We start from the raw sequence: 25,344 nt of genomic DNA, 5'->3' as shown, positions 1-25,344 counted from the left end.
AGTGAGTTGTAATGCTTTGAATCTGTGTCAAAGATGTCTGTCATTCCATTGTAGAATTTTAGTTTTTAAGAGGAATACAGTATTAAAAATAGAACCACATTGTAACTTAATTACACTTTCATTTCTTTAATAATAAAAAGTAGTTATCACATGATTTCAATAAAATGAGCGACTAATTTGCATCGAAAGAACTTCACCAGAATGAATTCAGAAAGACAATGGAATATTTCCCTACAAATTTAAGCCAACACCAGTTCATCAACATGTTGCATACTAATAGCACTATGTACAGTAAGACAAAATCAAATCCATTGCATTTGAATATAAAATAGAAACAGTACGTATTATAAAATTTAAGTTGTCATTATGGCCTGAAGCCGATCGGAAATAAGATAGGCAAAGTAGAGGGGAGTCAGTAACATTAAAATCAAAATAGTACACAACTCATGCCCAACTTTCACTTACATCTCTAGTACAATACAAAGTGCTAAGCTGTTGTACAGAGGGAAGCAAAGGCAAAAACAATTTTCTTACAGGAAAAAATACAGATTTACCACACATACAAGTGTTGTACAAAGCATAATGGATTTTTGGCCAGCCAATTTTCTTAACTTTGGTAGTTGGTCGCATGTAAGATCGGCGTACACATCCTGCATGATGATTATCACATAAACCCAGCATATATGACTTAAAGCTCATGCAAAAGTAAGTAAGCTCAACAAGCCCATCAACTGGGGTAAGGTGGGGCATATAGCACCTTAGTTACAGTCAATTATTTACAAATAACAATTCAGTGCCCGATGCTGTGCAGAAAGCATTCAAGCCAATCAGACTAACAGTTCTAGAATACTTCAAAACCGTACAAAATATTAAAAACATACAAAGACATATATACTACAAATTGCGTTTAAATCGAGGGAGAAACAAACTTTTGTACGTAATTCATACTATTCTGTTATGTAATTTCATAATTTCTGTACTTTGTTACACGCACAGGGCAGTTGTTTCCCCTCGATTTAAATTCTATAAAAATTGTTTCCAAAGAATCGGGCAATTTCAGAAATAAATGAATTATGCAAGCAAGCTCTTTTATTTTAAAGTCATCCCTTGCCAAATAAATAACATCTTAAAATTCTTTAAAATACAAATAAAAATACAGGTTAAAAACAGTTAAAATCAGTCTAGATATTACACAACCAACTGGTTGTCAACTAGTGACTCTATCTTGAAGTCACTTTCTCTTTTGTCTATAACTTGCTCATTGTGAGACACTCCATTTTGATGAGGGATTTCATCTGGAGTAGCATGACCATTCTTCATAACACCGTTGGTCATTGGAGCTTTTGGCTTATCGCTGGGTTTCTTGGCAACTGCTGTTTTAGCTGCACCAGTTGCAGCTGCAGGTTTTCTGATGGGTGCCGGTTTGCTTTGCAACGGCTTGTTGGAAACTGTTGACGTGGTAGTTTTAGGAGCCGTCTTGCTGGCAGTTGTAGCTGCAGTTTTCGAGACAGTAGTGCGTGTTGCAGAAATTAATTTGTTGGTAGTTTCCTTAGTTTGCTTATCAATAGGTTTGGGCGCTAGTGGAGCCTTGGCAGACGTTGCCGGCCTTGAACTGAGAGCGCTGGCAGTCGCGGGACGAGGTCTGGGAGCAGCGCTGACGGTAGACGCAGGCTTGGCCTTGGCTTCCGTGGCACCGGAAGCTGGAGCTGCTGGCTTGGGCTTCGATGCAACAGCTGAAGTAGGTCTCCTGATTGGGGGTTGCACAGTTGTTTTCGGGACAGCTGCTGATGCTGGTTTGGGGACTGATGCAGCACTTGGTGCAGCAGCTTTCAGTGTCGTTCTTGCAGGTGCAGTTGCTGGCCTTGCAGTTGTGCGCACAAGTGGTTTCGCACTAGCTGGTTTCGCTGCATCTCCATTGGTGAGCGGCTTCTTCTCCGCAGGTTTTGGTGCTGGTGCAGTGGTCCGGGGTTTTGGTGGGGCAGGCTTCGATGCGGCAGGGGCTGGCTTGCTTGTTGCATCTGAAGGCTTAGGCTTTGGTGCTAAAGTGGTTCTTGGTGAGGCCCGAGCTGCTGGGACTGGGGGAACCACAAGTTTCTTTGGTGCGGTGGCAGAGGTAGGTGGAGCTGGCTTCATAGCTGTCTTCGCAGGTGCTTTAGTTGCAGCAGAAGGCTTAGGCTTAGCAGCCGGTGCTTTAGATGCTGGCTTTTTGTCAGCCTTCGAAGCCACAGCTGCAGCAGCCACAGCGGCAGTTGTAGTAGCAACAGCAGCAACTGTCGCAGCACCAACAGCTGCGGCATTACTAAGGGCATCCTGTTGAGGGAGACTTTCACCAGCAGACTCAGGAAGAGCTGGTTCTTCGCTCACCACAGTAGAAGCAAGCTCAGGAACTATTTCCACGACATCAGGAACAGTTTCCGACATAGCAGGGGATTGTTCTGCATGAAGGTCGATGGCTGCCACCACTTCTGCAGCAGGTTCAGTAACAGGAGAGGGAGAAACGCACAATACATCAGGTCCTGGTACATTTTCCTCTGCTAAACCATTCACAAGATCATGTGCAGTTTCTAGTTTGGGCTCTGGTTGTTCTTGTTCAGTTTGTCCTAGCCCAGCTAATATGACTTCTGGTACAAATTCAGGATCAGCCGTCACTTCTGATTGAGGTGAAGATACTTTTTCTTCAATAGGAATATTGCACAAATCTGGAACTGTGGGTGCAGCACTGGCAAAATCCAATGTGAAGGGGTCACTACTTGCCTGTGGTACTGGAATTTGAGGTGACTGTCCTGAGTATTGTGGCTCAAAGTCTTCTATGATGTCCATCTCAGACTCAGTAAAGGTAGCAGCAGATGGGATAATACTGACCTCATCCACTGGTTTCTCCTGTGGAATAGCTGGCGAAGAAAATGGCTCAACCACTGGAGGAGATTGCGCAGCAGATTCCTCTTCCAATGTTAAAAACTGGGAAGTTGGAGGATAATTGTGGTTTTCAGAGGAAAACTCTGAGCCAGCATTGATCTGAACACAATCAGCAACTTGGCCTACTGTGTCAGACTCCAAATTGGTAACATCGTCAGCAAATCCATCATTTAAGTCATTTCTTGTCTCTAAACAAGAGTTTTCAAACACTGAATCATCCAGACTGAAAACTTCTCTCTTGATTTCCTTAGACAAGAGATCCTGTTCCTCAGGTTGAGCAGAACTGTCTTCAATTGGATTACCAGTTTTGGACTCAAAGTTGAAAGCTTCGTTTTCAAAAGGAGTTGACTGAGCCGAAATTTGATCACGAGAAGGAGAAATAGGGTTCATACTGACTGCATTCATAATGTTGTCAAGCCCTGATGTTGAATACATAATGCCCTCATTAAACGGCTCAGCAGAAGTATCAGATGCAGAGAGTCCATCCATAAAGGAGGGGGGCTCCAGGAGATTGCCAGCCAAATGATCACGGTTAAAATCAGATGCACCTGAGACTATTGGAGAATGGTCATCAAGAGTTGGCATAGCCACTTCCAAGTTTCCATTGCAAATTTCAGCTTCACCAAGAAGATCCGCATCAGCTGCAGATTTGTTCAACTCCAGTGATTGATTTGGATCAATAGGTTCAAAGGAATGAGCTGGCGCAGATGGTTGTTCCGTTTCAGCAAAACCAAATGATTCTTCAGGCTTGGCTGGCTCCTCAGATGCAAGAGTTCCTGCTGGATCATCAGATGGAAGTGGTTCAGCTAAATCAGCAGAGTCGAGAGGAGCAACTACTTCAGTGTGCTCCGGTACCACTTCCACTGGAACGGGTTCAAGAACAGAAGTGGTGTTGTCACTAGCAGGAACATCCTCAAAATGATTGACAGTTCCTTCAAGTTCCTTTTCAGGTATTAAAAACTCATCAAACCCAGGCTCTGCTTTAGGAGATCCAGGTGCAACAAACGGATTGGAATTTTCTACAACTGTCACAATCTCTTGAGCTTCACAAAGTACATCTTCAAAATTGTTCTGACCATTTTCCGTATTTTTCCCATTTACGTGATTGCCAATGTCCAAGTCACCAGGGCGTTTGCTAACCTCCCTATCGAACTCCTCCTCTGGTGGGACTTGCACGTTGTCGAGTGGAACACCTCCTTTCTTCGGAGAACTTGAAAGCCAGACTTCATCAGCTTTTCCATTCAGTGCTTCAATGGGCGATGTTTCGTTTTTGGAAACAGGCTCATGCGCAATGAATGAGGATGACATGACGTTTTCCTTGTTGAAAAATTCTTCTTGAGTAAGATTCTCGTTGAAAGGCTGTTCAATGTGGTTGCTGTTTTCGGTGGGTGACGAAGGAATAAATACAGCAGCGTTGGGATTTAACTGGGACTCCATATCTTCAATGGCACCACTCTGTAAAAGAAGAAAATCAAATGCATCAAAACCAAAAAAAAAAAAAAAAAATCAACAACATTTCCTTGTTAATTCCAATTGTGTTGAAGTGGACATGCTCAGTAAAACTACAATGCACAAAATAGGGGGAAAAAAGAGGAAAGGGTTTAAATCAGATTAATTGCTTTCTTTTTTTAAAAAATTTACATACTACTAGGAATTAAATGACCAAACTGCAAACGCAATAAAAATCTAAAAATAACTCACATCAGATTCCTGTGCGGCGGCTGAAGCTGACTCCTTGTCTCCGGTCGGCTCAACACGGTAGTAGTTCCACTCGTCTTCCGATTCCTCGCCGCTCTCTGCTACATTGTCCACCTCAGCGCCACCTGCAAGACGAAAATGGATCCCTTTTAGCCCTTGGCCAAGACGTCACACACAGTCGTGGCTACACAGATACACAGACACGGCTACACGCGCACGACAGACACACTGGCTTCCAACAGTGTGAGCCTCGGCACACCCACGTGCACTTTTCTCACTTCCCCTACAGAGCACCGATTGTTCTCTGCAATCGCACCATTCATTCCGCCGGCCGGTGGGGCCAGGCCGCCCCGCCAGGCCCCAGGAAAGGTACGCCCCGCCCCACCCCAACCGGCACAAGAATTCGTCCCAAAGCAGCCGCCAACGCCCCTGCCCGCGCCCGGCCCGCCTGCCACTCCCAGCCAGGGCAGGGCCTGGCCTGCCGGCCTGCCACGAGGAGGTGAGATAGAGATACGACAGGGTGACTCACTGGCCAGGTCCGCGCCGCGGCCTCTTGAACGGCCGCCGCCCGCGGCACGCCCCTGGACCCCGGCCGTCCGCGCGCCGACGGCCACCCCGCCGAGGCCGGCGACGTCGCCAGCAGACCCATCCAGCGCCCCACCCTGTCCCTGTCCCGGCAGCGCCGTCGCAACCCCCGACACCACACAGTCCATGTTGGCCGGCAGACTGAGCTGGCACCGCCACCGCCAGCCAGAGGCAGCCAGCCAGACCTCCCTTTCCAGCCGGCCGGCTTCCTGGGGCCAGAGACCCCGCCCCACCCTACCGCACCAACCCCCTTCCTCCCCTCCCGCGCCGGCCTGGCTGGCTGGCGTCGGTGCTCCCGAGGGAGGGTGTCGGCGACGTCGTGCCGCCACGCCACGCCGCGGCGCGCCGCCGGGGCAGCCAGAGGGTAGAAAGAGCAGTAGGGGTGGAGTGCAGCAGGGCGAGCCGCGGCCGCCACGGCACACAGCAGCCTTGGGGGAGGGGCGGGGCGGGGAGGGGCATCGATCTATATCGCCCGCCACTCGCCCACTACAGCTCTCGCCCAGCCGCCACCGCTACACTCCAAAAAACAAAAAACACCCCTCAAAAGGCCGCCGACTCCGCGCCAAGCTGCAGTCCGTCTCTCTCGCACCCCCGCGACGCGACCAGGGAGCGCAAGAGAGAGACCTCCCACTCGGAACACTTCCGCCAGCGCGCTGGCCAAACAGATGACTTGATCACCACACCCACCCCTAGCAGCCAGCCCAGCCAGCCGGCCCAGCAACCCCAGCGCGGCCAACAAGGGTGGCGACAAGCCGGAAAAAGGAATCATTAAAATGCATTACGCGCCTAATCCACATGCATTACGCACCTCCGTCCACAAAAGATAAGGACCCGTCCCATGGAATTCCCTCAGCATCTCCCCCTCCCCTACCACGAGGCCAAACAACATCAGCGAATTCCTGTCACCTCGAACCCAAAGGCTACGCCTCCCCGTCTTCTGCCCGCAACTTCGGCAGTTGTATCCGCTCCACACACGCCTGTGGCCAACGACACAGCGCAAACAAAACCGGAGGGTTGGTTTTAGACAACTTGCCTACACACACGAGTCTCGGCCAGGCACCCCTACCGGACGAGGGAGACAGCAAAGAAAGCACCGTTCGGAAGTGGCCCCACAGTGTGGCCCCACAGTGTGGCCCCACACGCCCCTGCAGTGTGAGCGAGCGCGGACCGCGGTGCGCTCAACAGGTCGCGGGAGCCGCGGGGAGGGGAGGGGGGCACCCTTCCAGCCTCGCTCCAGATGCAGCACCGCCGGCCGGCACGGCCGCAGCGATGCAGCACTCTTTAGAGGCGATCTCTCTCGCATCCTTGCGAGACGCCCGACGAGTGCGAGAGAGACAGACGAGAGCACGAGCTCAGGATATTCACTCCGCGGGCCGCGAGCCGTGGGCGGCAAGCCGGCGGCCTGCCTAGACTTGACAGCGAGCGGAGCGCGGAGCGGGGGCACAGGAGGCTCCCGCTAAGCAGCAGGGTCAAACGACCAGAGCTGCACTGCACAGCGTTCCCAACCAAAACAGTGGACAGTGGCCGCAGTCGACTTCGAAACGGAGCTAGCTCGCGAGGACCACGACGCCAGGCGAACAACACGGAACGAGGAAACACCCCTCCCGCAGTCCAACTATCGAAACCTGGCTCGAAAGGGCGGAAGTCACAGAGGGTCTTCCCTTCAGCTAAACGTGGCCGTGGCCCCGCGGGGGGGGGGGACGCATACAGTACTGTGGGCGGCGGGCACGGCGCGTGGGACGAACCCCCCGCCGGAGACGGGCACTTTCACTCCACTGCAAGCAGTGCACCTCGACTCGCAGTCACCCGTTAACGCGCACGCCATAAGCGATCGCCCGCACACGCCAAAAACGGGGGCCGGCTGGGCTGGGCCGGGCCGGGTTTGAACCCGCGACCTATCCCACAGCAGCCAGTCACCGCACCGGGCCGTGGCGCGCCGCGCCGGCCAGCTGCTCGCTGCTCGGCGAAGAGGAGAGGCGAGAATCGCCGATGAACACCAGACGAAGAGGAGAGAAAGAGAGAGGGAGCGACATGTGCAGCGGACAGGGCCATGCGGCATGACGCCATTCGCCAAACTTCACACCGCAAAAAAAGGAAAGCATCAAGACCACAATCGCGCGCCCGGATCTCATCCGCCCGTCCCGTCACTGTGGTGTACCTGATCGCCGCGCCGCTCACCTGCGGGCCCACGGACGGTGCGGCCGCCCAGCACACTGCCCAGCACTGCCCAGCACACTGCCCGCCTCGCCCCAAAACACTTCACACCCAACCAGCTCGGGGCCTCAGGCCGGCGCGCACTCCGCCACGGCCGCTACTTCCGATTATAAACAAATGGGTCCAAAAATAAGAGGCCGTGCCGGGGGGTCCGCGTGGAGCCAGTCCGAGCCGCACCTCCGGATTCCTTCCCTACGATTGCACCACCACAACACTGTCACTCACTGGGCCGGGGCCGGGCGGCCTTAAGGCGGCCGGGCAACGCACTCACGACACACTCCGAAACACGCCAAGCACGCACCGATCAAATGAATCCCGGTCCTCGCCGATGGTTCGTGGTTCCTCGTTCTTGCGGTGCGGTGTTGCAGTGTGCGGCCAGCACCGTGCAGCACGCCAGCGGGCACCTCGCCGCTCGACTCGTTCGCTTCTCACTCCGTTCCGTTTCAAACGACAGAAATAGACTACGGGCCGCGCTGTGCTCTGCGGGCTCTGCGCTGTGCCGGTGCTGCTGTGCCTTGCCTCGCCGTCAAACCAGCGACCGAGCGAAGCAGCCCAGCCGGCCCGGCTCCTGCCCCGCCGCCCGCCGCCACGACCCGAGGGGGCGGAGGGGGAGAGGGGGGAGGGGAGGGGAGTGAAAGGGAGAGAGGGAGGGGAGGCTGGGCTCGACACGGCACGGCGCGCACCGGCAGCGGCGGGAGGGGGCGGCGGAGACGGGGGCGGGCGGAGGACCGACGCCGTCGACGACGACGCCGAATCGACGTCGACGCCACCGCCACGCTGCTCGTCGAGAAGGGGATGGGGGCTGCGTCCGGAGTGGCGCCGCGACATGCGACACGCGGCGTGCCCAGAGAGGCGTGCCCCCGCGAGTGCATCAACGCGGCCGCCTCAGTGGGCCAGAAGACCGGTGGAGGCGGCCAAAACTCTAGATGCGTTTTGAGCTCCAGAGTCCCCATAAACAGGCCTCGAACCGAACGTGTGACCCCACCAATGGATTCCTCGTTCGGAGAGCAATCCATTGGTCGGGTCACACGTTCGATTCGAGTCCTGCTTAGCGACTCTGGAGCTCAAAACGCGTCTAGAGTTTTGGCCGCCTCCACCGGTCTTCTGGCCCACTGTGCGCCTCGCACGCGACCCGCGGTGCGACTCCAGCCCGGCTATTTCGGTGCAAGGGCGAGGGGCGACCGCGCGACCCCGAGTGGGGCAGCGGGGCGCCGACGGCTCGACGCCAAAGGCAAGGAGAGCCACTAGATGCGACGCGCGCTACGCTGCACCTTGAGGCCCTTGTGGGGCACCCCGCGATTACCCGACGACCGGCACCGGCGGGCCGGGCACCACCTTGCCGCGGTGGGGACGGGGACGGGGTGGCTCCATATGAGGCGAGGCGCCGTCACGCCGTAACGGCAGCGCCTCGTCCTGGGAGGGCAGACAGACGGACGGGCAGACAGAAGGGCTGCAAGTCCCAGCTGAGAGGCACCTGATACCCACCTTTGAGGAGCTGCGAGGACAGCGGGTCGAGCGCCTCCAGCGAGGTGGGCTGGTCGTCGTCGGCGGCCCCGAGGCCAGTGCCCAGAGCGAGGGCTAGAACCTGGAACAAGAAAACACTCAATTTTACCGGTCGGTCCAGCCGCACTGGAACTTGGTCACGGATTTTAACTGGGCCGAAGGGCCGAAGCCAGGGCGAAATATTTGCGTCATCATTTTCTGCACTTTGTTCCTTTCTTGCTGAAAGGCAACCCTCGGAGGACGGCTTCGGCCTCGGCTTCGGCTTCCCCGCGCCAGTACGGCACGGCGGCACGGCGCGGGGGGCGGGCCGGGCCGGCGACCGGCGTTACAAGGTACGAACTACCGGAGCGTGCACGGGACACGGCGGCGCCTGCGGAGCTACGGAGCACCGAGGAGCCCGAGTACACCGTCACGGAGAGCCGCAGAATCACAACGGCGGCCGCATCATCAGCCGAATGCTAAAACCGGGGCAAAGGGGCCGGGGCCGAGACTGTCGCGGACGCGGCGCAGCGGAAAGTGCCAAAGTTACACCGTTACACCTACACGCGTCCGCCGGGTCCGCCACATGTCGGCGCAGCAAGCACCGCATGCACTGCACTGTCTGGCCGCGCTGCGACGCGCTGCGACGCGCTGCGACGCGCTGCGACGCGCTGCGACGCGCCCCGTGCACCGCGGCGGCGTGGTCGTGGTGGCCTTTCGAAAGGCTAGTGACATTTGGCGGCTTGGCGGCTCTCCGCCACCCCGCGCCACCCCGATGCACTCGCATGCACTTGCACTGCCTCGGCCGCCGAATCACACACAAAGCGCCAGGGCTGCGCTGCGCTATGGCCGCTCGGTGCCGCTAGACCGTTCCCTTCCGATTCGCTCTGTCTCTCTCGCACCCCTACGGACCCTTCGCGCCGCCCCACGAGTGCGAGAGCGACAGGCACTGTTGGGAATCGAGTTGCACTGCGGCCAGCGGCCGCCAAGAATGTCCCTCCCCGGCGCCCGGGGACCGTCTCGAAGCCGCAAGGAAGGCCCCACAGTGGGCCAGAAGACCGGCGGAGGCGGCCAAAACCCTAGACGCGTTTTGAGCTCCAGAGTCGCTAAATGGGGGTCGAACTGAACATGTGACCCCATTAATAGATTGCTCTCCGAAAGGGGAATCCATTGGTAGGGTCACGCGTTCGGTTCGAGGCCTGTTTAGCGACTCTAGAGCTCAAAACGCGTCTAGAGTTTTGGCCGCCTCCACCGGTCTTCTGGCCCACTGCGGTCCCTCACAATCCACCGACAACTCGCACCAGCTCACTCACTCACTCGCACCAACTCGCTCACTCACTCGAACCAGGCCGGAAGCTATAAAGCACCGCCGGGACAATATTCCTCCTCGCTCCACGCAAAGGGCACGGCGCTGCGGCGGAGCCTCAGCCTCAGCCAGTCTCAGCCGGCCGGGCCAGCCTCGCGGCCACGCCGAGGCGCTGTTACCCTTGGCGACGAGCTCGGCGAGCTCGGCCACCCCCGGAAGGAAGCAGCTAGCGGCGCGCGGCCGATTCCGCCCCCAGCGGACAGATTCGTCGCTCCGTCTCTCTCGCACTCACGCCCCGTCGCCGGCGTGCGAGAGAGACGGAGCGACGACGCTCCGCATTTCATTAAATGGCCGCCGAATCGATGAATGCGCGCCGCAGTCGCAGTGCCACGCAGTGTAGTCGTTTGCGAGTTTCCGGCGCCATCATCGAGTGACTAAGCCAGCCGAACAGTGCTTTCGTCTCGCTCGCACCCACGCGGAGACAGAGACAGCGCGACGTAAGCGCCGTTCGGAACCGCTCTGCTGCCTGGCTGCCCCACGGCCGCGAGCACGGCGTCGGCACGCGCCGCGAGCGCCGCGGAGGAGGCCTTGGCCGCGGAGGGGTCGACGAACATCTCCCCGCCCGGGACACATGCACTGCCATCTGGCCACCCTCGCGCGCGCCGCTCGCCGCGCTCAGCTGACTTCCCTCTGTCAACGCGAAACGCAACCGAGGCATGCAAGGCCGACGGCGCCGACGGGGTGGAGGAGCGATGAGCGCATCGCTCAGCGCGTCGCTCCCAAAACGTTTTGCCTTCCATCCCCGGCTTGTAATCGCCCACTCCATAAAGCCGCTCCCCGCAGCACACCGAGTGCCTCCGCCTTCAGCCCCGTCGTCGCGCCACTGCCAAGCGCACAGTGGGCCAGAAGACCGGTGTAGGCGGCCGAAATTCTGGACGCGTTTTGAGCTCCAGAGTCGCTAAATGGGACTCGAAGCGATCGTGTGACCCCCACCAATGGATTGCTCTCCGAGCGAGGAATCCATTGGTGGAGTTACACGTTCGGTTCGAGTCCTGTGTAACGACTCTGGAGTTCAAAAGTGTCCAGAATTTTGTCCGCCTCCACCGGTCTTCTGGCCCACTGTGAAGCTCGGCCAAGCGCGGCCAAGCGGCCCGGTAATCCCTGAATCATCGGCCTGCCGGCCTCAGATCGCTCCCGTGGGGTCATGGCGCGCCGCCGAAGGGCTGCGGGGCCGTGGTGCGGCGGCACTTGGCCAGCTTCATGAGGCCTGTCTGTCTGCCTGCCTGCCTGTCTGTCCGTGCTGTCACCGCGGCGCCAGCCTGGCAGGGCTGGCAGCCCGCGACGGGGCGTGGTCGAAATGATAATTCGCTGCCATGACGTGAAATCAGCGCGCGATCGCGAAAAGCATCAGGTAGGCGAGCCGCGCCGCTCTGCGTAGGGAGGCGTGCTGTGCGGTGCACTGCGAAATCCATCCTCATCACCGTCATCCTGGGCATAATGACGCAGAGCGACGCAGAGCGACGCAGGGTGTGTGGCCGTCTGGCCGGCCGGCCGCCGGGCCGTCGGTCGATGCGGTCGACGCACTGTTAGCTCGACGGTGCCCCAGCCAGCGGCCCGATTACCTGATCCTGTTCCACCCGACACATTTTGAGCTCGCGTGAAAAGTGTGAGGGCGCCAGTCGGTTGGCCGGCCTGCCTGCTTTCTTTTGGCCGCGCGGCAGGACTAGGCCAAACAGCGGCTAGGCTTGCCTGGCTATCTGTAACAACTAATCAGGGGGTCCCCTCGGGAGGACCCCCCCCGCATTGCCCCTAACGGGGCAGTGCAAAACCTGAGGCGCCGGACGAGCGGTCTGTGAGTACACGCACCCCTCGGCTGCTGCGACGACGGTATGGCGCGGGCAGTAGATTGGGAGGGTGGAAACCCCGACTGTACCAAAAGGTTGACAGTCAGCCCAGTTGTACGCGCGCAGCGGAGTGTCGCTCCTCGGAGCCGCACTCTGCGGACTAAGGGCCCCCTGTGTTGCCCATCAACCTCACTAAGTAACAGTGAGAGGCTCATGCTTGACAGAGCCGTTCGTTGAGCGTCCAACCTTAAACCTTAAACCCGACAGGCGTCACGCCTCTCGGCCTTCGGGAGAGCGAGGGCAGCGAGGGCAGCGAGGGCAGCGAGGGCAGCGAGGGGGTCCCAACTGCAACGTAATCCGGAGGAGAGTGGTCCCCGCGAGGGTGGCCGCCGTGTAGTGCCGAGCGCGGAGCAAGTGAGACGGAGATAGCGGACGACGCGGGGGGCGGCGGACGCCCGGCACGCCCACACCGCACGCACCGTCCGTCCCGCAGTGGGCCAGAGGACCGGTGGAGGCGGCAAAAATCTAGACGCGTTGAGCTCCAGAGTCGCTAAACAGGGCTCGAACCGAGCGTGTGACCCCACCAATGGATTCCTCGTTCGGAGAGCAATCTATTGGTGGGGTCACACGTTCGGTTCGAGTCTTGTTTAGCGACTCTGGAGCTCAAAACGGGTCCGGGGTTTTGACCGCCTCCACCGGTCTTCTGGCCCACTGTGCGTCCCTCTGTCCGCCGGCGGGGGTTGCTCCGCGCCGCCTTCCTCTCTTCCTCCCTACTTAAGTTAATTAGCGGACCGCCATTGTGTCAAAGTGGCCGCCCTGCCGGCCCGTCCGCCCGTCCGCCTGTTTGTCCTTGTGTCGCAGTCTGCGAGCGTTTCGTCTGCAATGCCGTCGTCGCCCGCCCCGCCTCGCCCCGCCCCGCCCGATTAATACTCCGGGCACACACCGGCCGGAGACAGGGACGGCGACGGCGAGAGGTGGGGGACGGGGCGGGACGCGACGCGCTGATCGGTTCGTCGGCCAAACGCCAGGGTCTTCTTCCTCTCTCGGTTCAGCTTCGACGGAGTGCTTGATCCGGTTCGAGTTACATCACCCTCATTCCGCGCGTCGGCCAGCACGGCCAGCGGGGCGTTCCAATACCCGAAATCGATTTGTCCGCCACCGGCAGAGTCATTCCGCCGCCGCTGTCTCCCTCGCACCAGCAGGGCAGTACGGCACGGCCCACGAGTGGGAGAGAGACAGAGCGGCGCGGCTGGCCGGCTGGCCCTGGAATTCGGCGCGAGCGAGATGACCGCCTCGCCCCGCCATGGCGCGCCACCCCGGTGGCGTGATGCGACGTCGCCGCCACCACGGCGTCCCCGTCCCCACGTCACCGCGCCGTCCCCGCGGCAACGCCCTCCGCGACCGTCGCCACGCCCTCCTGCAGGATCACGCACTGGGGCGCCACGCCGAGCCACGCCGCGCAGTGGGCCAGAAGACCGGCGGAGGCGGCCAAAACTCTAGACGCGTTTTGAGCTCTAGAGTCGCTAAACGGGGCTCGACCCGAACGTGTGACCCCACCGGTCTTCTGGCCCACTGTGCGCCGGGGCAGCGCACCGCGCACTGCCCTCGGCCCCGCGGCCCCGGTCAGCCTTTGCGAGCGAGCCAAGTTGTTCCTCCGCGTCGTCCGCAGTCAAGTCTGCCTAAATCAACGACCCCCGCGGCGGCCCCTGCCCGCCGGCCCCGGGGGTGGGGGCGGCGAGCGAGGGCGCGGCCCGGAGGGGGCGCTTGGCGGTTGCTAGGCTGCTGCTGCCGACGGCCGGGGCTCCAGCCAGGCTCCAGGCAGGCGGCGGCTGGTGCCGCGGACAGGATGCGATGGGACCCACACCAACACGCATGCGCGCGAGGCGAGGCGAGGCGAGGCGCCGAGGCGGACGGCTAAAAAGTCGCGCCGCAAAATCGCTCCGGTTTGCGTCCCCGACAGTGTACAGGTGCCGGCCGGGCCGGACCGGGCTGGGTCCACCAGGGGGTGCAAATGAATTAATTTATCATTTCGTCTGGCCCGGGCCGGGCCACGGCCTCAGCCATTCCAGCACAATTACCGATTCAGCAGCCGTTTCTCACCGACCCGATAAACTGGCCTCGGCGGGGCGGGGCGGGGCGGGGCGGGGCGGGGCGGGGCGGGGCGGGCGGGGCGCTCTCGCCCGAAACACGTCCGAGAGCTCCCTTCGCGTGCAGGGCAAGCAGGGCCCCGCAGAGCTGCGGGCCTCTGGCTGCCCCTGGCATGTGGCGGACTGGGATAGGATAGGGCCCGGTACTCTGAAATGGCACGAAGGGCGGAATGGCCCAGCCCAGCCCAGCCAAGCCAGCGGGGCAGCCCGAGGGACCAAGGGCCTGGTCTCTCTCTCTCTCTCACTCTCTCTCTCTGTCAGTCTACCCTTCCAGTAGAGGCGAGTTGGCTGCTAAACAACTGGGTGCCTTGTCTGTATTCATTACCCTAACGACACCGCGGCGGAGATTTAACAAGTGGCAAAGGCCGGGAGGGGAGGGGAGGGGAGGGGAGGGGAGGGGAGGGGGAAGCAAGGGGTGAATAAGCACCTGTAAGTGCCGCGGCGAGGCGCACACGCCACCGCCGGCACCGCCAGACCAGCGCGTGGGCAGAACGAGTTTCAATGGCTCGGGCTGCTTCGGCCGGCTTCGGCGGGCTGCAGTGATGCATTGGTGCATTCAGAGCCGGCTCCGCCTGCTGCAGGCCCCTTCCGAAGCGCTCTCGCTCCGTCGCTCCGTCTCTCTCGCGGCCCGGCGCGACGCGGCGACGCGGCGACGCCCGGGGAGTGTCCGACGGAGACAGACACCGTTTCATTCAATCGCAGTGCAGGCCCACAGGCCGACAGGCACGCCATTCATTCGACAACTTGCACTGCTTGGACTCAACGCTCACAGTGTTAGTCCACTCTCTCTCTCTCTTTCTGTCCCTCCCTCTTTCTCCCTCTCTCTCTCTATCTATCTAAGTCTCTCTCGTTCAAAATGGCGTGCAGAAGATTCCGCCATTCATTAGCGCACCCCTTCGTTTTGTTCGTCTAATCGTCCGGCCGGGACAAACGACCGCGCCTCCCGAACAGCTGATTAAGCGCACCTGGACGCGGGACGGCCCACGAGTGCGAGAGAGACAGAGGCAGCCTTAGGCTGGCGTAGTGCGGGGCTGTCCGGGGCGCGGCCGTTGGGCCGTTGCCCCCGGCAGGCCCGGCAGGCCCGGCAGGCCGGCACAGTGTATGGCAGGGCAGCCGATGGCGGCACCGAGGCCTCCAAGCACCAAGCACCAAGCGACCCAGACTCAATCCATTTCCCCCATCGACCCCGCGAGAGGGCCGCCTCCGTCGACACCGAGCAGCGTCGCGACGTCGGGCGCGGGTTCGAATCCCGGCACGGAGTGGCTGATTCGTTATTTGGCGGCGCCTGTTGCCTGGGAGCCTGCCTGGAAGACTGCCACCGGACCCACGTTGCTAATCCATTTCAGTGAAAACTCTCCAGCGCGGCTCGTGGGCGTGGCGGGGCGTGGCGGGGCGTGGCTGGGCGTAGCGCACGGGCGGGACGCCAAGCCTCGCGCCAAGCCGGCCCAGCCCGACGTGGGGCTGTCGACGGGAAGGGGCGCTACGTCCCCCCCCCCCCACACACACACACGCACACAAATGCTCTTGGCCGCGTCCTCCCTTGCCGTCGGAATGCGAAGCCGATAGAGCGGATAGTGTGCACCGTAAAAACTAAGTCATAGAGGGCAAAATAATGCGTACAAGAGTTAATCGAGATTTTACAGAAGATTTGCAACTGTAGGTGTCGACCACGAGTTGGGGTCGATTTTAATTTTGAGGAATTTCCCGCATTGTGGAGCCAGAGCGCCTGGGGGACTGCAGTGTGCTGGAGGCTGGAGGGGATCGATGCGATGCTGCGAGGCGAGGGCGTGTCTCGCCCTCGCCGACACACTGTCAAGGCGGCTGGCTTGGCCTGCTTGGCCTGCTCACTGCACTGCAAGGCTCACCTCATGTTTGTCCAGACTCGTCTTCTCCAGGAACGGGTTGCTCGTGGGCGCGCTGGCGGGCGACACCAGCACGTCGTCGACGTCATCCACGTCGTCGTCCACGGCGTCCACGTCCGTCTCGGGGCCCAGGTCGTCCTCGTCGTCCTCGTCGTCGTCCTCGTCCTTGGGGTGCAGCAGGCGGCCCTGCTCCTCGCTGGGGCTGGCGTCGAACACCAGGCCGTCGTCCCGCAGCCTGCAAATGGAGGAACAAACATTAGAGAACTTAGTTTTTGGTGGGGCGAGCGCCTGCAACGGGAGAGGGTAGGCAGTCCCGTTAAACTTGCGAGCGGCCGGGTTGCCTACCCGACAGGCGCTATCCCCGCCGCGGCCGCGCGGCCACCACGGCCCGGCGGAAGAGGCAAAACAGCGCCGACCCACCGCACTTCCGCTCCGCACGCCGACGCAAGCCAGCGCTATGCAAACCAGACGCAATCGGGTGCAATCGGACGCAACCGCGCCGAGCAACTGCAGAGCGGGGCCGGGCCGGGGCCCTGCTGCTCGGCGGACAAAACGGTGCAAACACGAAGTACACGAACGCCCGGCCGCCCCCTCCCCACCCCGCACGGCACGGCACGGCACGGCACGGCACGGCACGGCGCCTGGCGTTGCCGCGAGGCTCGCTTACAATATCAAACAACGCGTGGGGTGGCGGCGACGCGGCGGCCACAAAGGCAAGTGGCCGAGGCCGCCGAGGCCGCCGTCAAGGAGGTCCGCGAGGGTGTCAACTGCGCCAAACGACAGGGCGGCCAAGAGGCGGCAGAGGATGTCGCGCTCAACACGTGGCCTCCTCCAGGGGGTGCTCGACGGGGTGCTCCAGGACGCGCCGGGGCCTCGGGCGGGACGAGTACCGCCAGAGGGTGCACGACGACGACGACGCGGCGCGGGGGCGGTACAGTGTGACCCGGCGGCCTTCCCCTCCAGCTTCCAGGCGAGGGGAGGGGGAAGGGGAGGGGTGGCGGCAGGTTGCCTGGTAACAAAGCGAGAGCGGGGCAAACGGCCGCACTGGAAGGCCCTACACTGGAAGCCCCTACACTGGCAGCCCCTGCCCCGGCCGGCGGCGCTTTGCCTTCAATTTTACATTCGCCGACCCTCTAACCCTCTGCACCTGCCTGCCTGCACAGGGCGCCACCCCGCTCCGACGGGCCGGACCGGAAAATCGCTGGAAACACACAGCACTGCCAAAAATACAAAAAAAAAAAAACAACAAAGCCCTTTGTCCACTTTGCCGCCGCAGGGCGTGGGGCGTGCGTGCGGTCTACCAGCAGCGCCAAGGTGATGCGAAGCATCCCGCAGGTCGGCAACTCTAGCACCGCCGCCTGGAAAATTGGCAACTCTAGCGCCGGCCTGCAGTGCCTGCAGTGCCGTGGACGTGGACAGGGTTTCCCTGTCACACGAGCGCACCGGCGCGCTGCCGCACTGGGTCGCAGGCGGTCGCAGGGCGACGCACGGCCGCACACCTGTCGAAGCCGTCCGTGTTGTTGCTTATGGCCTGCCGGCCAGGCCGGCCAGTGTTGTTGGGGTAACCGGGTAACTCGACACAGTTGGCGAAAAGTACACCCGGCCTGGGGGCCCTGCGAACCCCACATGACTGGGCCACGGGCGCACAGCGCAGCACAGCGCGAAAAAACATGCGGGCAACGCCTCTGACTCTAGCCTCTACTCACCCGTTGGAGGGCAGGAAGGGGTTGCTGGCGTTGTCCACGGCGTCCAGGATGTCCATGCTGCGGCCGTACGCCGCCACCACTTCCGGCTCCTTGTCGGGAACCTCAGCACCAGAACCAGGGGCGATGAGCCCCACCGGCCGCAGCACCACCACCAGCACCGAGATGTTGTCCTGCGAGCCGGCGACGCGCGCGAGGTTCACCAGGCTCTGCGAGAGGCCGCCCACGTCTCCTGCAACAAACAGCACGCCGACGTCATTAGAACCCAATTAACGACGACGACAACAACAACAACAAAGTGCGCGATTAAAAACCAGAGTCGCTGCACCTTACATAAATCTGCGCAAGAAAAAAAAATGACATGGGTGCGTGCCACGTTGAGATAGTCTCACAATGTGCGGCATAATCGAAAAGAACAGTCAGACAGACAGACAGAGAGACAGGCGGTCGTGTGAAAACAGAGGATGCATGAGCGGGAGAATGCCAAATGAATAAATGAAAGAACAATTGATCGATCGACGAATGAGTGAATGAATGAATGAATGAATGAATGAATGAATGAATGAATGAATGAATGAATGAATGAATGAATGAATGAATGAATGAATGAATGAATGAATGAACGAACGAATGACGTAGGCGCGGCGCCGGTCGTTTGGCACGCGTTCACGTATCGCCGCGTGGCGAGGCGGCAAAACACACACAGCTAGCCTGGCCTAGGCCAACATGACCGTGTCACCACGCCCCAGCACGCGTGCGAGCGACGCGGCGCCAGCCGATATCGCCGCGACGGACAGACGGAAGGACGGGCACTCACCGGCCAACGCGCCATAGCCTTTCCTCAGGATGTGTCAATTAGGATCGACCCCTACGCTAGGCAGGCAGACCACCGCGCCTCTATCTCCGTCTCGCTCCCTCTCCTTGCCATGATCCCTTCATCACCCCGACGCTCCCTCCCGACCCCGCGACGCCCCGCGATACACGAGGCGGTCGCACACGACAACAAGCAATATGAAATTAATTTGGGGGCGTGCTCTCTCTCTCTCTCTCTCTCTCTCTCTCTCTCTCTCTCTCTCTCTCTCTCTCTCTCTCTCGCACACACGCAGTACTGGTCTATAATAACACCACCCCTAGCCCTGATTTGTGGCACGTTCCCATCCCCCCGACTTGCAGCGCGCTCGCGGGTGGCTGGGCCGGGTGGCGCGGAGGGAGAGGGAGGGAGGCAGAGGGAGGGAGGCAGGGGAGGGAGGGAGAGGGTGCCGCCGGCTTGTTTTACGAGCTACATTCTGTACAACATCTTCTCCAGCACGCGCCCCGCGCCGCCCCGCGCCCCAAGACCCCCGCGAGCGTGGAGGGAGGCGACGGCGCAGGACCGCGTGGACTACACGCCGCAAGGAGGCCGCGCAAATGCAAAAGACTCGCCCAGTCTCCAACTACTTGGAGCTCCTTTGGAACAAACAAAACGGCGCACACAAACACACAAACACACACACACACACACACACACACACACACACACACACACACACACACGGTGCAGCCTGCGCAACGTTGGGGTTATGCATAGAGTTCCAGCAGAGCCGGCCGGTGCGTGAGAACCCCAAGGAAGGCGGGCCGGTCTGGCGGGGCTGGCAGCCACGCTGGCAGCCAGGCTGGCTGCACCAACGCATTGCTGCACCTGAGCCCGTCCGAGCCCGTCGTCCTAACCACATCCCACTCTAGACGCCATCCCAGGCGAGCCGGGCGAGCCTCGCCGCCCCGCTTGCAGGCCGGCCAAGATTTATGCCCCGAGTTGCCCCACTGTGCCCCGCCAGGCAGGCCCCGCCAGGCCACGCCAGGCCTTCCACTGCACTGCATATTTGCACGCGGCATTCCGCCTCACTTCCACAGGGTGGCCACTCAATTCCAAAAATGAAATTCCCGGTTTTTTCCCGGTCAAAATTAAGGCTTTTCTAGGTTATTTTAGTGGTTCAAAGGCGCTTTTTCAGGGCGCGGCAGCGCCTCGGGAAGGCTTTGACCGCTGATAGTTTGGGAGCAGTGGTCTCGCAAAAATGGTCAAAAAGTGATTGAATCCCCGAAAGTATGATTGTCATTTCATTGGATGATGTTGATTGTTTCACTGATTACCAACTAGACGTGCAATGATTATCTTGAGTTGGGTACCCCTTGCTGCGGCACCGACGACTACGTTTGAACCTTCAGAAGAAATTGACCTACAGGCAGCGCAGGGCTTTTTCGCCTTTTTCCCGGATTCAATACGAAATTCCCGGTTTTTTCCCGGTTTTTCCAGGAGATTTTATTTTCCCGGGTTTTTCCCGGTTTTCCCGGTTTTCCCGGTCGGTGGCCACCCTGTTCCAGTGGCGGGGCTCCCAAAGTTGGAAAAGCGGTGTAATCCGCGAGGCGGCGCCAACGGCGGCAACCACCTGCCGAGGGCTAATTGCTTCGACTGGGGGCTCCGCGCCTCGCGCTGCGCAAAACAGCCAACACAATAACGGAATAAAATTAATTTTATTTTTCGAAAAATATACCTTTTTATTTTAGTCGAACACGCCCCTAGTACTGTTATTTTAGCGTGCCGCCCACTGTAAAATTTCCTCCACTTTCATTTTTCCAGTCCTTTTGTCCACGCGGGAATACAGGAGCTGCCGGCTCGCGACCAAATGCCTCCAGGACTCCTGGACTCCAGCACGGCCAAGCCGCCGCCCGGCCGCAATAATAAAATATCCCTGAGCGGCGTGTCGAAACATTGCATCGGATGGCCGTTATTTATCGACGTCGATTCAATCTCCTTCTAATTTCTGTGCGTGGGCCGCCGGGCCGCTCCGGACGGCCACGGCGACGACGCACAGTGGGCCAGAAGACCGGTGAAGGCGGCCAAAACTTTAGACGCGTTCGGAGCTACCGTGTCGCTGAATGGGACTCGAATCGAACGTGTGACCCCACCAATGGATTCCTCGTTCGTAGAGCAATCCATTGGTGGGATCACACGTTCGGTTCGAGTCCCATTTAGCGACTCTGGAGTTCAAAATGCGTCTAGAATTTTAGCCGCCTCCGCCGGTCTTCTGGCCCACTGTGCGCCGCCGACGCTGCTGCAGCATGCCCTGCCGCCATCCCTAAGCTCCAAATATATCACGCCCCGAAAGGCGCCTCAAAGTGGTTAAAGCGACACTCGGCCGGCATTATTTTTAGAAAAAGGAAAATAAACCATACTAGAGGCGGCGCCCGAGCGTTCCATCGGCTTATCGCCCATTACGGCCTCCAGGATTTTACCCACCACCGCCCCACTCGCAGGATAGCTCCATTGCAAACGTTCAACAGTTCGGCGCAATTTTTGGCGTCCAGTCGCTGAAGAATGTCACCGTCCTGCCCGCCTCGTTGGCGAATGAAACCAAGTGACGCGGACACGTCACTGTCACGCAGCGAGACGGACGGACAGACTTGACAGACGCCCACGGAATTGTACTGCATCCAAAACAAGTGCAAGCAGCCGTCACATGATTACAGTGCCGGGCCTCGGGATTTGGTAAGCGCACACGAAACACGAAAACGAGGCGCAGAGGACGGAAAACCGTTCCACCGACAAGAACGAGTCGGGTCGGGTCGGGAAGGAGGGAGAAGTACGTAAGTCGACCTCCGGGCGCGGAGGCGGGGCGGGGCGAACGCGTGGGCCCGTCTGGTCAGGGCGGGGCGGGCGGGGCGCGGGGCGGGCGTCAGCGTCACAACCGCGTAACCCCTCATCGCTCACCTCAGAGTTACGCCCCTCCGGGCTGCGTCCGAGGCGGCCAGACGAACGCGTCCTTGTCAAGGTAAAGAGCCCGGCGCATAGTGGGCCAGAAGACCGGTGGAGGCGGACAAAACTCTGGACGCGTTTTGAGCTCCAGAGTCGCTAAACAGGCCTCGAAACGAACGTGTGACCCCACCAATGGATTCCTCGTTCGGAGAGCAATCCATTATCACACGTTCGGTTCGAGTCCCATTTAGAGACTCTGGAGCTCAAAACGCGTCTAGAGTTTTGTCCGCCTCCTCCGACCTCTGGCCCACTGTGCGGTGACTGGCAGCGCCCCCTGGTGGTCGTCTAGGATGACAGCGCGGGCACGTGGCAGAGTTGGACTCCTATTTGCCAGTGTGCTCCAGACGACCAATTATCGAGTGCCTTCTCGAGTCTCTTGCAATTGGTTTTGCCGCGGGGACGGTCAGCAATTCGATCCCGAAAACCAGTCGCTTCGTCGCTCTCTTTCGCTCTCGCACTCCCCACGGGACGCGCCAGGGGTGCGAGAGAGACGGAAACTCGTTCGGCCGCGTGCACTTTATGTCGTCCTGGCCACGGCGTCGCGGCGTGCCTCGACGTGTCGCGGCGCCGCACGCCCACCGCCTCCAAGCCGGCCGCCGTCCTGGACCGGGTCCTGCACCGAGCCCTGGACACACCCAGTCCACCCGGCCCGGTTCAACGCCACTGGTAATTGCTTTGCGTTCATCAGGTGGCGGGGCGTCGCTACCCCACGCGCCAGGCCCTGTCGTCCTGCCGCCGACCTGCCCGTCGACGCGGAGTATCGCCGATCCGGCCAACCCCGCGCCTCCACCGCCAGGCTACGCCCAGGCTACGCCAGGCCCATCATTTCAGCTCCAACACGCCCAGCCAGCGGGGGAAAAGGCTGGCGATACTCCGCGCGCACCCGGGGGTAAGAGGAAGGGAGAGGAAGAGGGAAGGAGGAGAAAAATGGCGGCAGAAAACGATGCGCCACGATAAAAAAATGGGCATAACGAGTGCGGCGTGGCGGAGCGTGGCGGACATCGCAACGAGAGCGTGGCGAGCGTGCTCCACAAACCACAGTGTCCACGCTCGCGTCGCACAGTGGGCCAGATGACCGGTGGAGGCGGCCAAAACTCTACGCGTTTCCAGCAGCAGAGTCGCTAAACAGGACTCGAACCAAACGTGTGACCCCACCAATCGATTCCTCGTTCGGAGAGCAATCCATTGGTGGGGTCACACGTGCGGTTCGAGTCCCCTTTAGCGACTCTGGAGCTCAAAACGCGTCTAGAGTTTTGGCCACGTCCACCGGACTGCGTCGAGTACATTCCGGAGCGTTCCGAAAGCACAACACTCTGTACAGCACGCACACCGCAGTATTGCCCTTCATTTGTCTGCGCGGCGAGTGCCGAGGCGAGAGTACACAAGACAATCACTTGTGCTTTTTTTTTTAACGCGCCTTTCGAAATTGGTTTGGCCTTCGCCCGGTCATGAATCAGCTTGTTACAGCGTAGTGCTGCAACAAACAACAACAACAACAGTACCAGCGGCGCGGGAAATAAGCCCCATAAAAAAATAAACGGCGCGCATATTTTCAAATTTTTACATTTCGGACACAAAAACCGAAATTGGGCGACGAAAGGCGATTGGTCGCGGTGTGACGGCAGAGGCACCGGCGTCAATTTCAGAAATGGGTGGCCAATCTGTTTCCGGAAGCACTTCGGCAAGTTGGCGGCACTGCCGGAATTCCCCGGCAGCGAATCAGCCCGAGTGACCGAGTGAGTCACTCGGTCGTTTCGTCCTTCTCTCTCTCTCTCTCTCTCTCTCTCTCTCTCTCTCTCTCTCTCTCTCTCTCTCTCTCTCATTCGTGCTGTAGGGGTGCGTTCCGGGAATCACTTCATTTTGCCACGAGTGGGTCATCAAGCAGCGTTTTGATCGGAGTGTACCGTACCGTGCGAGGTTCGGACACTAAGACGTAAACACACTCTCACAGTGTCTACAGCTGGCCTGCAGCTGCGTCCCACCGTCGGCATGGTATACTAGCTTAACAATGCAGTGACGCCAGGCAGGCGGGGCCGCCGAGAGGGACGAATATCGAGACCGCGAGAGGAGAGCCTTGCCGGCCAAGGCGAGAAGGCACGCGAGAAAGTCCCGGTGATGGGCCGCTCTGCAGCCCGTCGGCTTGCTCGGCTTGCTTGGCTTGCTGCAGGCCGCTCTGACGGCTGGCGGCCGCCGCAGAGGCAGTGGTCCATTTTTCGAGAAAGTCTCGCACCGAAGTTGTTGCATAGTAGCGGCCGCCGCGTCTCAATACGAAGAGCACACACACACACACACGTACACACACACACAGACACCTCAAAGGCGTCCGACCCATCACAAAGCGCGGCACACTGCTTGTGGGCTACCGCCAGGCTACGCCGCCACGCCGCCGGACGGAAGGGCCTATCTCCGTCTCTCTCACACACTCGGACGCCGCCAAGAGTGCGAGAGAGAGGGAGAGAGAGGCCGCCGCGTAGGGCCGGCTAGATGTAAGTCACGCCGGACTGAGTCTGACGCGTAGAAAGCTGCCTCTCCGTCCGTCCGACGGACCGACCGGCCGCTGGAAAGGCATTGCGATCCAAAGAAGCGTCTGGCCGTCGAAATAAGACCTCCACTTTATGGGTCAGTCCGACCGACACTCTTTGGAGGACTTAGGGAGCTCACACGGAGCGAGAGAGACAGAGACAGGCAGAGGGGGCGGGCCGGCAGCCCCATCGCGGGTATAGACATTGACGTGGGGGCGTAAATTTTGCCCTTCCAGGCTCCAAACGCCCTCCCCCCCCTCCCCTCCGCGATGAGACGAGCGCGCTAGCCGGCTCGACGGTGGGGGTCACCCGCTACAGCTGTGGCAACGCGACCGACCGCGTCCAGCCGCGATGACTCACCCGCGCGCACACACACACGCACACACACACACATCCACCTCGCGCCGCCTCGCGCCCGTTCCCACCGCAACGCGCCAAACCAACACCTTCCCTCCTCCAGTCCTCCGGTCCTCCGGTGCGACGAAAGGCCTCGACTCCCACCCACCGCGGCGGAGGGAAGAGTGAACGCACAGGAGGCGGCCAAAACTCTAGACGCGTTTTGAGCTCCAGAGTCGCTAAATGGGACTCGAACCGAACGTGTGACCCCACCAACGGTTTGCTCTCCGAATGAGGAATCCATTGGTGGGGTCACACGCTCGGTTCGAGGCCTGTTTAGCGACTCTGGAGTTAAAACCGCGTCGGTCTTCTGGCCCACTGTGTGGCGGGCTGGCGGCTTTGCAGGTGCACCCACCGCGCCGCCGCTAGCGCAAGTGGGCCAGCCTTCCGCCTCGTCACGCCCGCGTCACGCCCGCGTCACGCCGCGCGTCACAACACGCCGCCCACACTTCCCCGTGTTACGCGGTGCGACGCAGTGCGACGCAGTGTCCCATACAACGCAGCCATCGGCCAGCAACAGCTCGCACGCACAGTCAGTCGCATTTACTCTCCCCGGTCACTTTTCCTCTAACTGTGTGTGTGTGTGCGCACGCCGCCGGTCGCTGCAATCATCGAGCACAAATACACCGCAGTTCCTCCTCGCCGCATACGTGCGTTTGTGTGTGTGTTTGTGTGAAGCAAACTAGAGAAAGGGGAGGGGGAGGGGTCATCCGACGGATCGCCTAATTTCCTGCAGTGAGATCGATAGATTAGGACAGTGCAGCTGATTCTCTGTGTTTACACACACACACACACACACACACACACACACACACACACACACACGAGACATCCTCCCAAACATAGTACCTGCCACCCGGAGCCCTACTTCCGGGTACT

General features: G+C 59.8%; 1 protein-coding gene across 1 annotated transcript in view; it reads right to left on the bottom strand.

Annotated features, from left to right (window-relative positions):
* Positions 1–99: 99 nt before the first annotated feature.
* LOC117645335 (microtubule-associated protein futsch-like) overlaps positions 100–25,344 on the bottom strand; it is a 51,851-nt gene continuing 26,606 nt past the window's right edge. Inside the window, exons 8-12 of the mRNA XM_034385440.1 lie at positions 17,761–17,989; positions 16,058–16,289; positions 8,899–8,998; positions 4,618–4,739; positions 100–4,371 (exon numbers count right to left, since the gene is read on the bottom strand). Of these exons, the coding sequence (XP_034241331.1) occupies positions 1,189–4,371; positions 4,618–4,739; positions 8,899–8,998; positions 16,058–16,289; positions 17,761–17,989 (3,866 nt within the window). The 3' untranslated portion in view covers positions 100–1,188. The remainder of the gene's footprint in view (positions 4,372–4,617; positions 4,740–8,898; positions 8,999–16,057; positions 16,290–17,760; positions 17,990–25,344) is intronic.

The sequence above is a fragment of the Thrips palmi genome, unplaced genomic scaffold (genome assembly GCF_012932325.1).
Source record: "Thrips palmi isolate BJ-2018 unplaced genomic scaffold, TpBJ-2018v1 HiC_scaffold_18, whole genome shotgun sequence".
Taxonomy (NCBI): Eukaryota; Metazoa; Arthropoda; class Insecta; order Thysanoptera; family Thripidae; genus Thrips; species Thrips palmi.
This window is presented reverse-complemented; position numbering and strand designations above follow the sequence as displayed.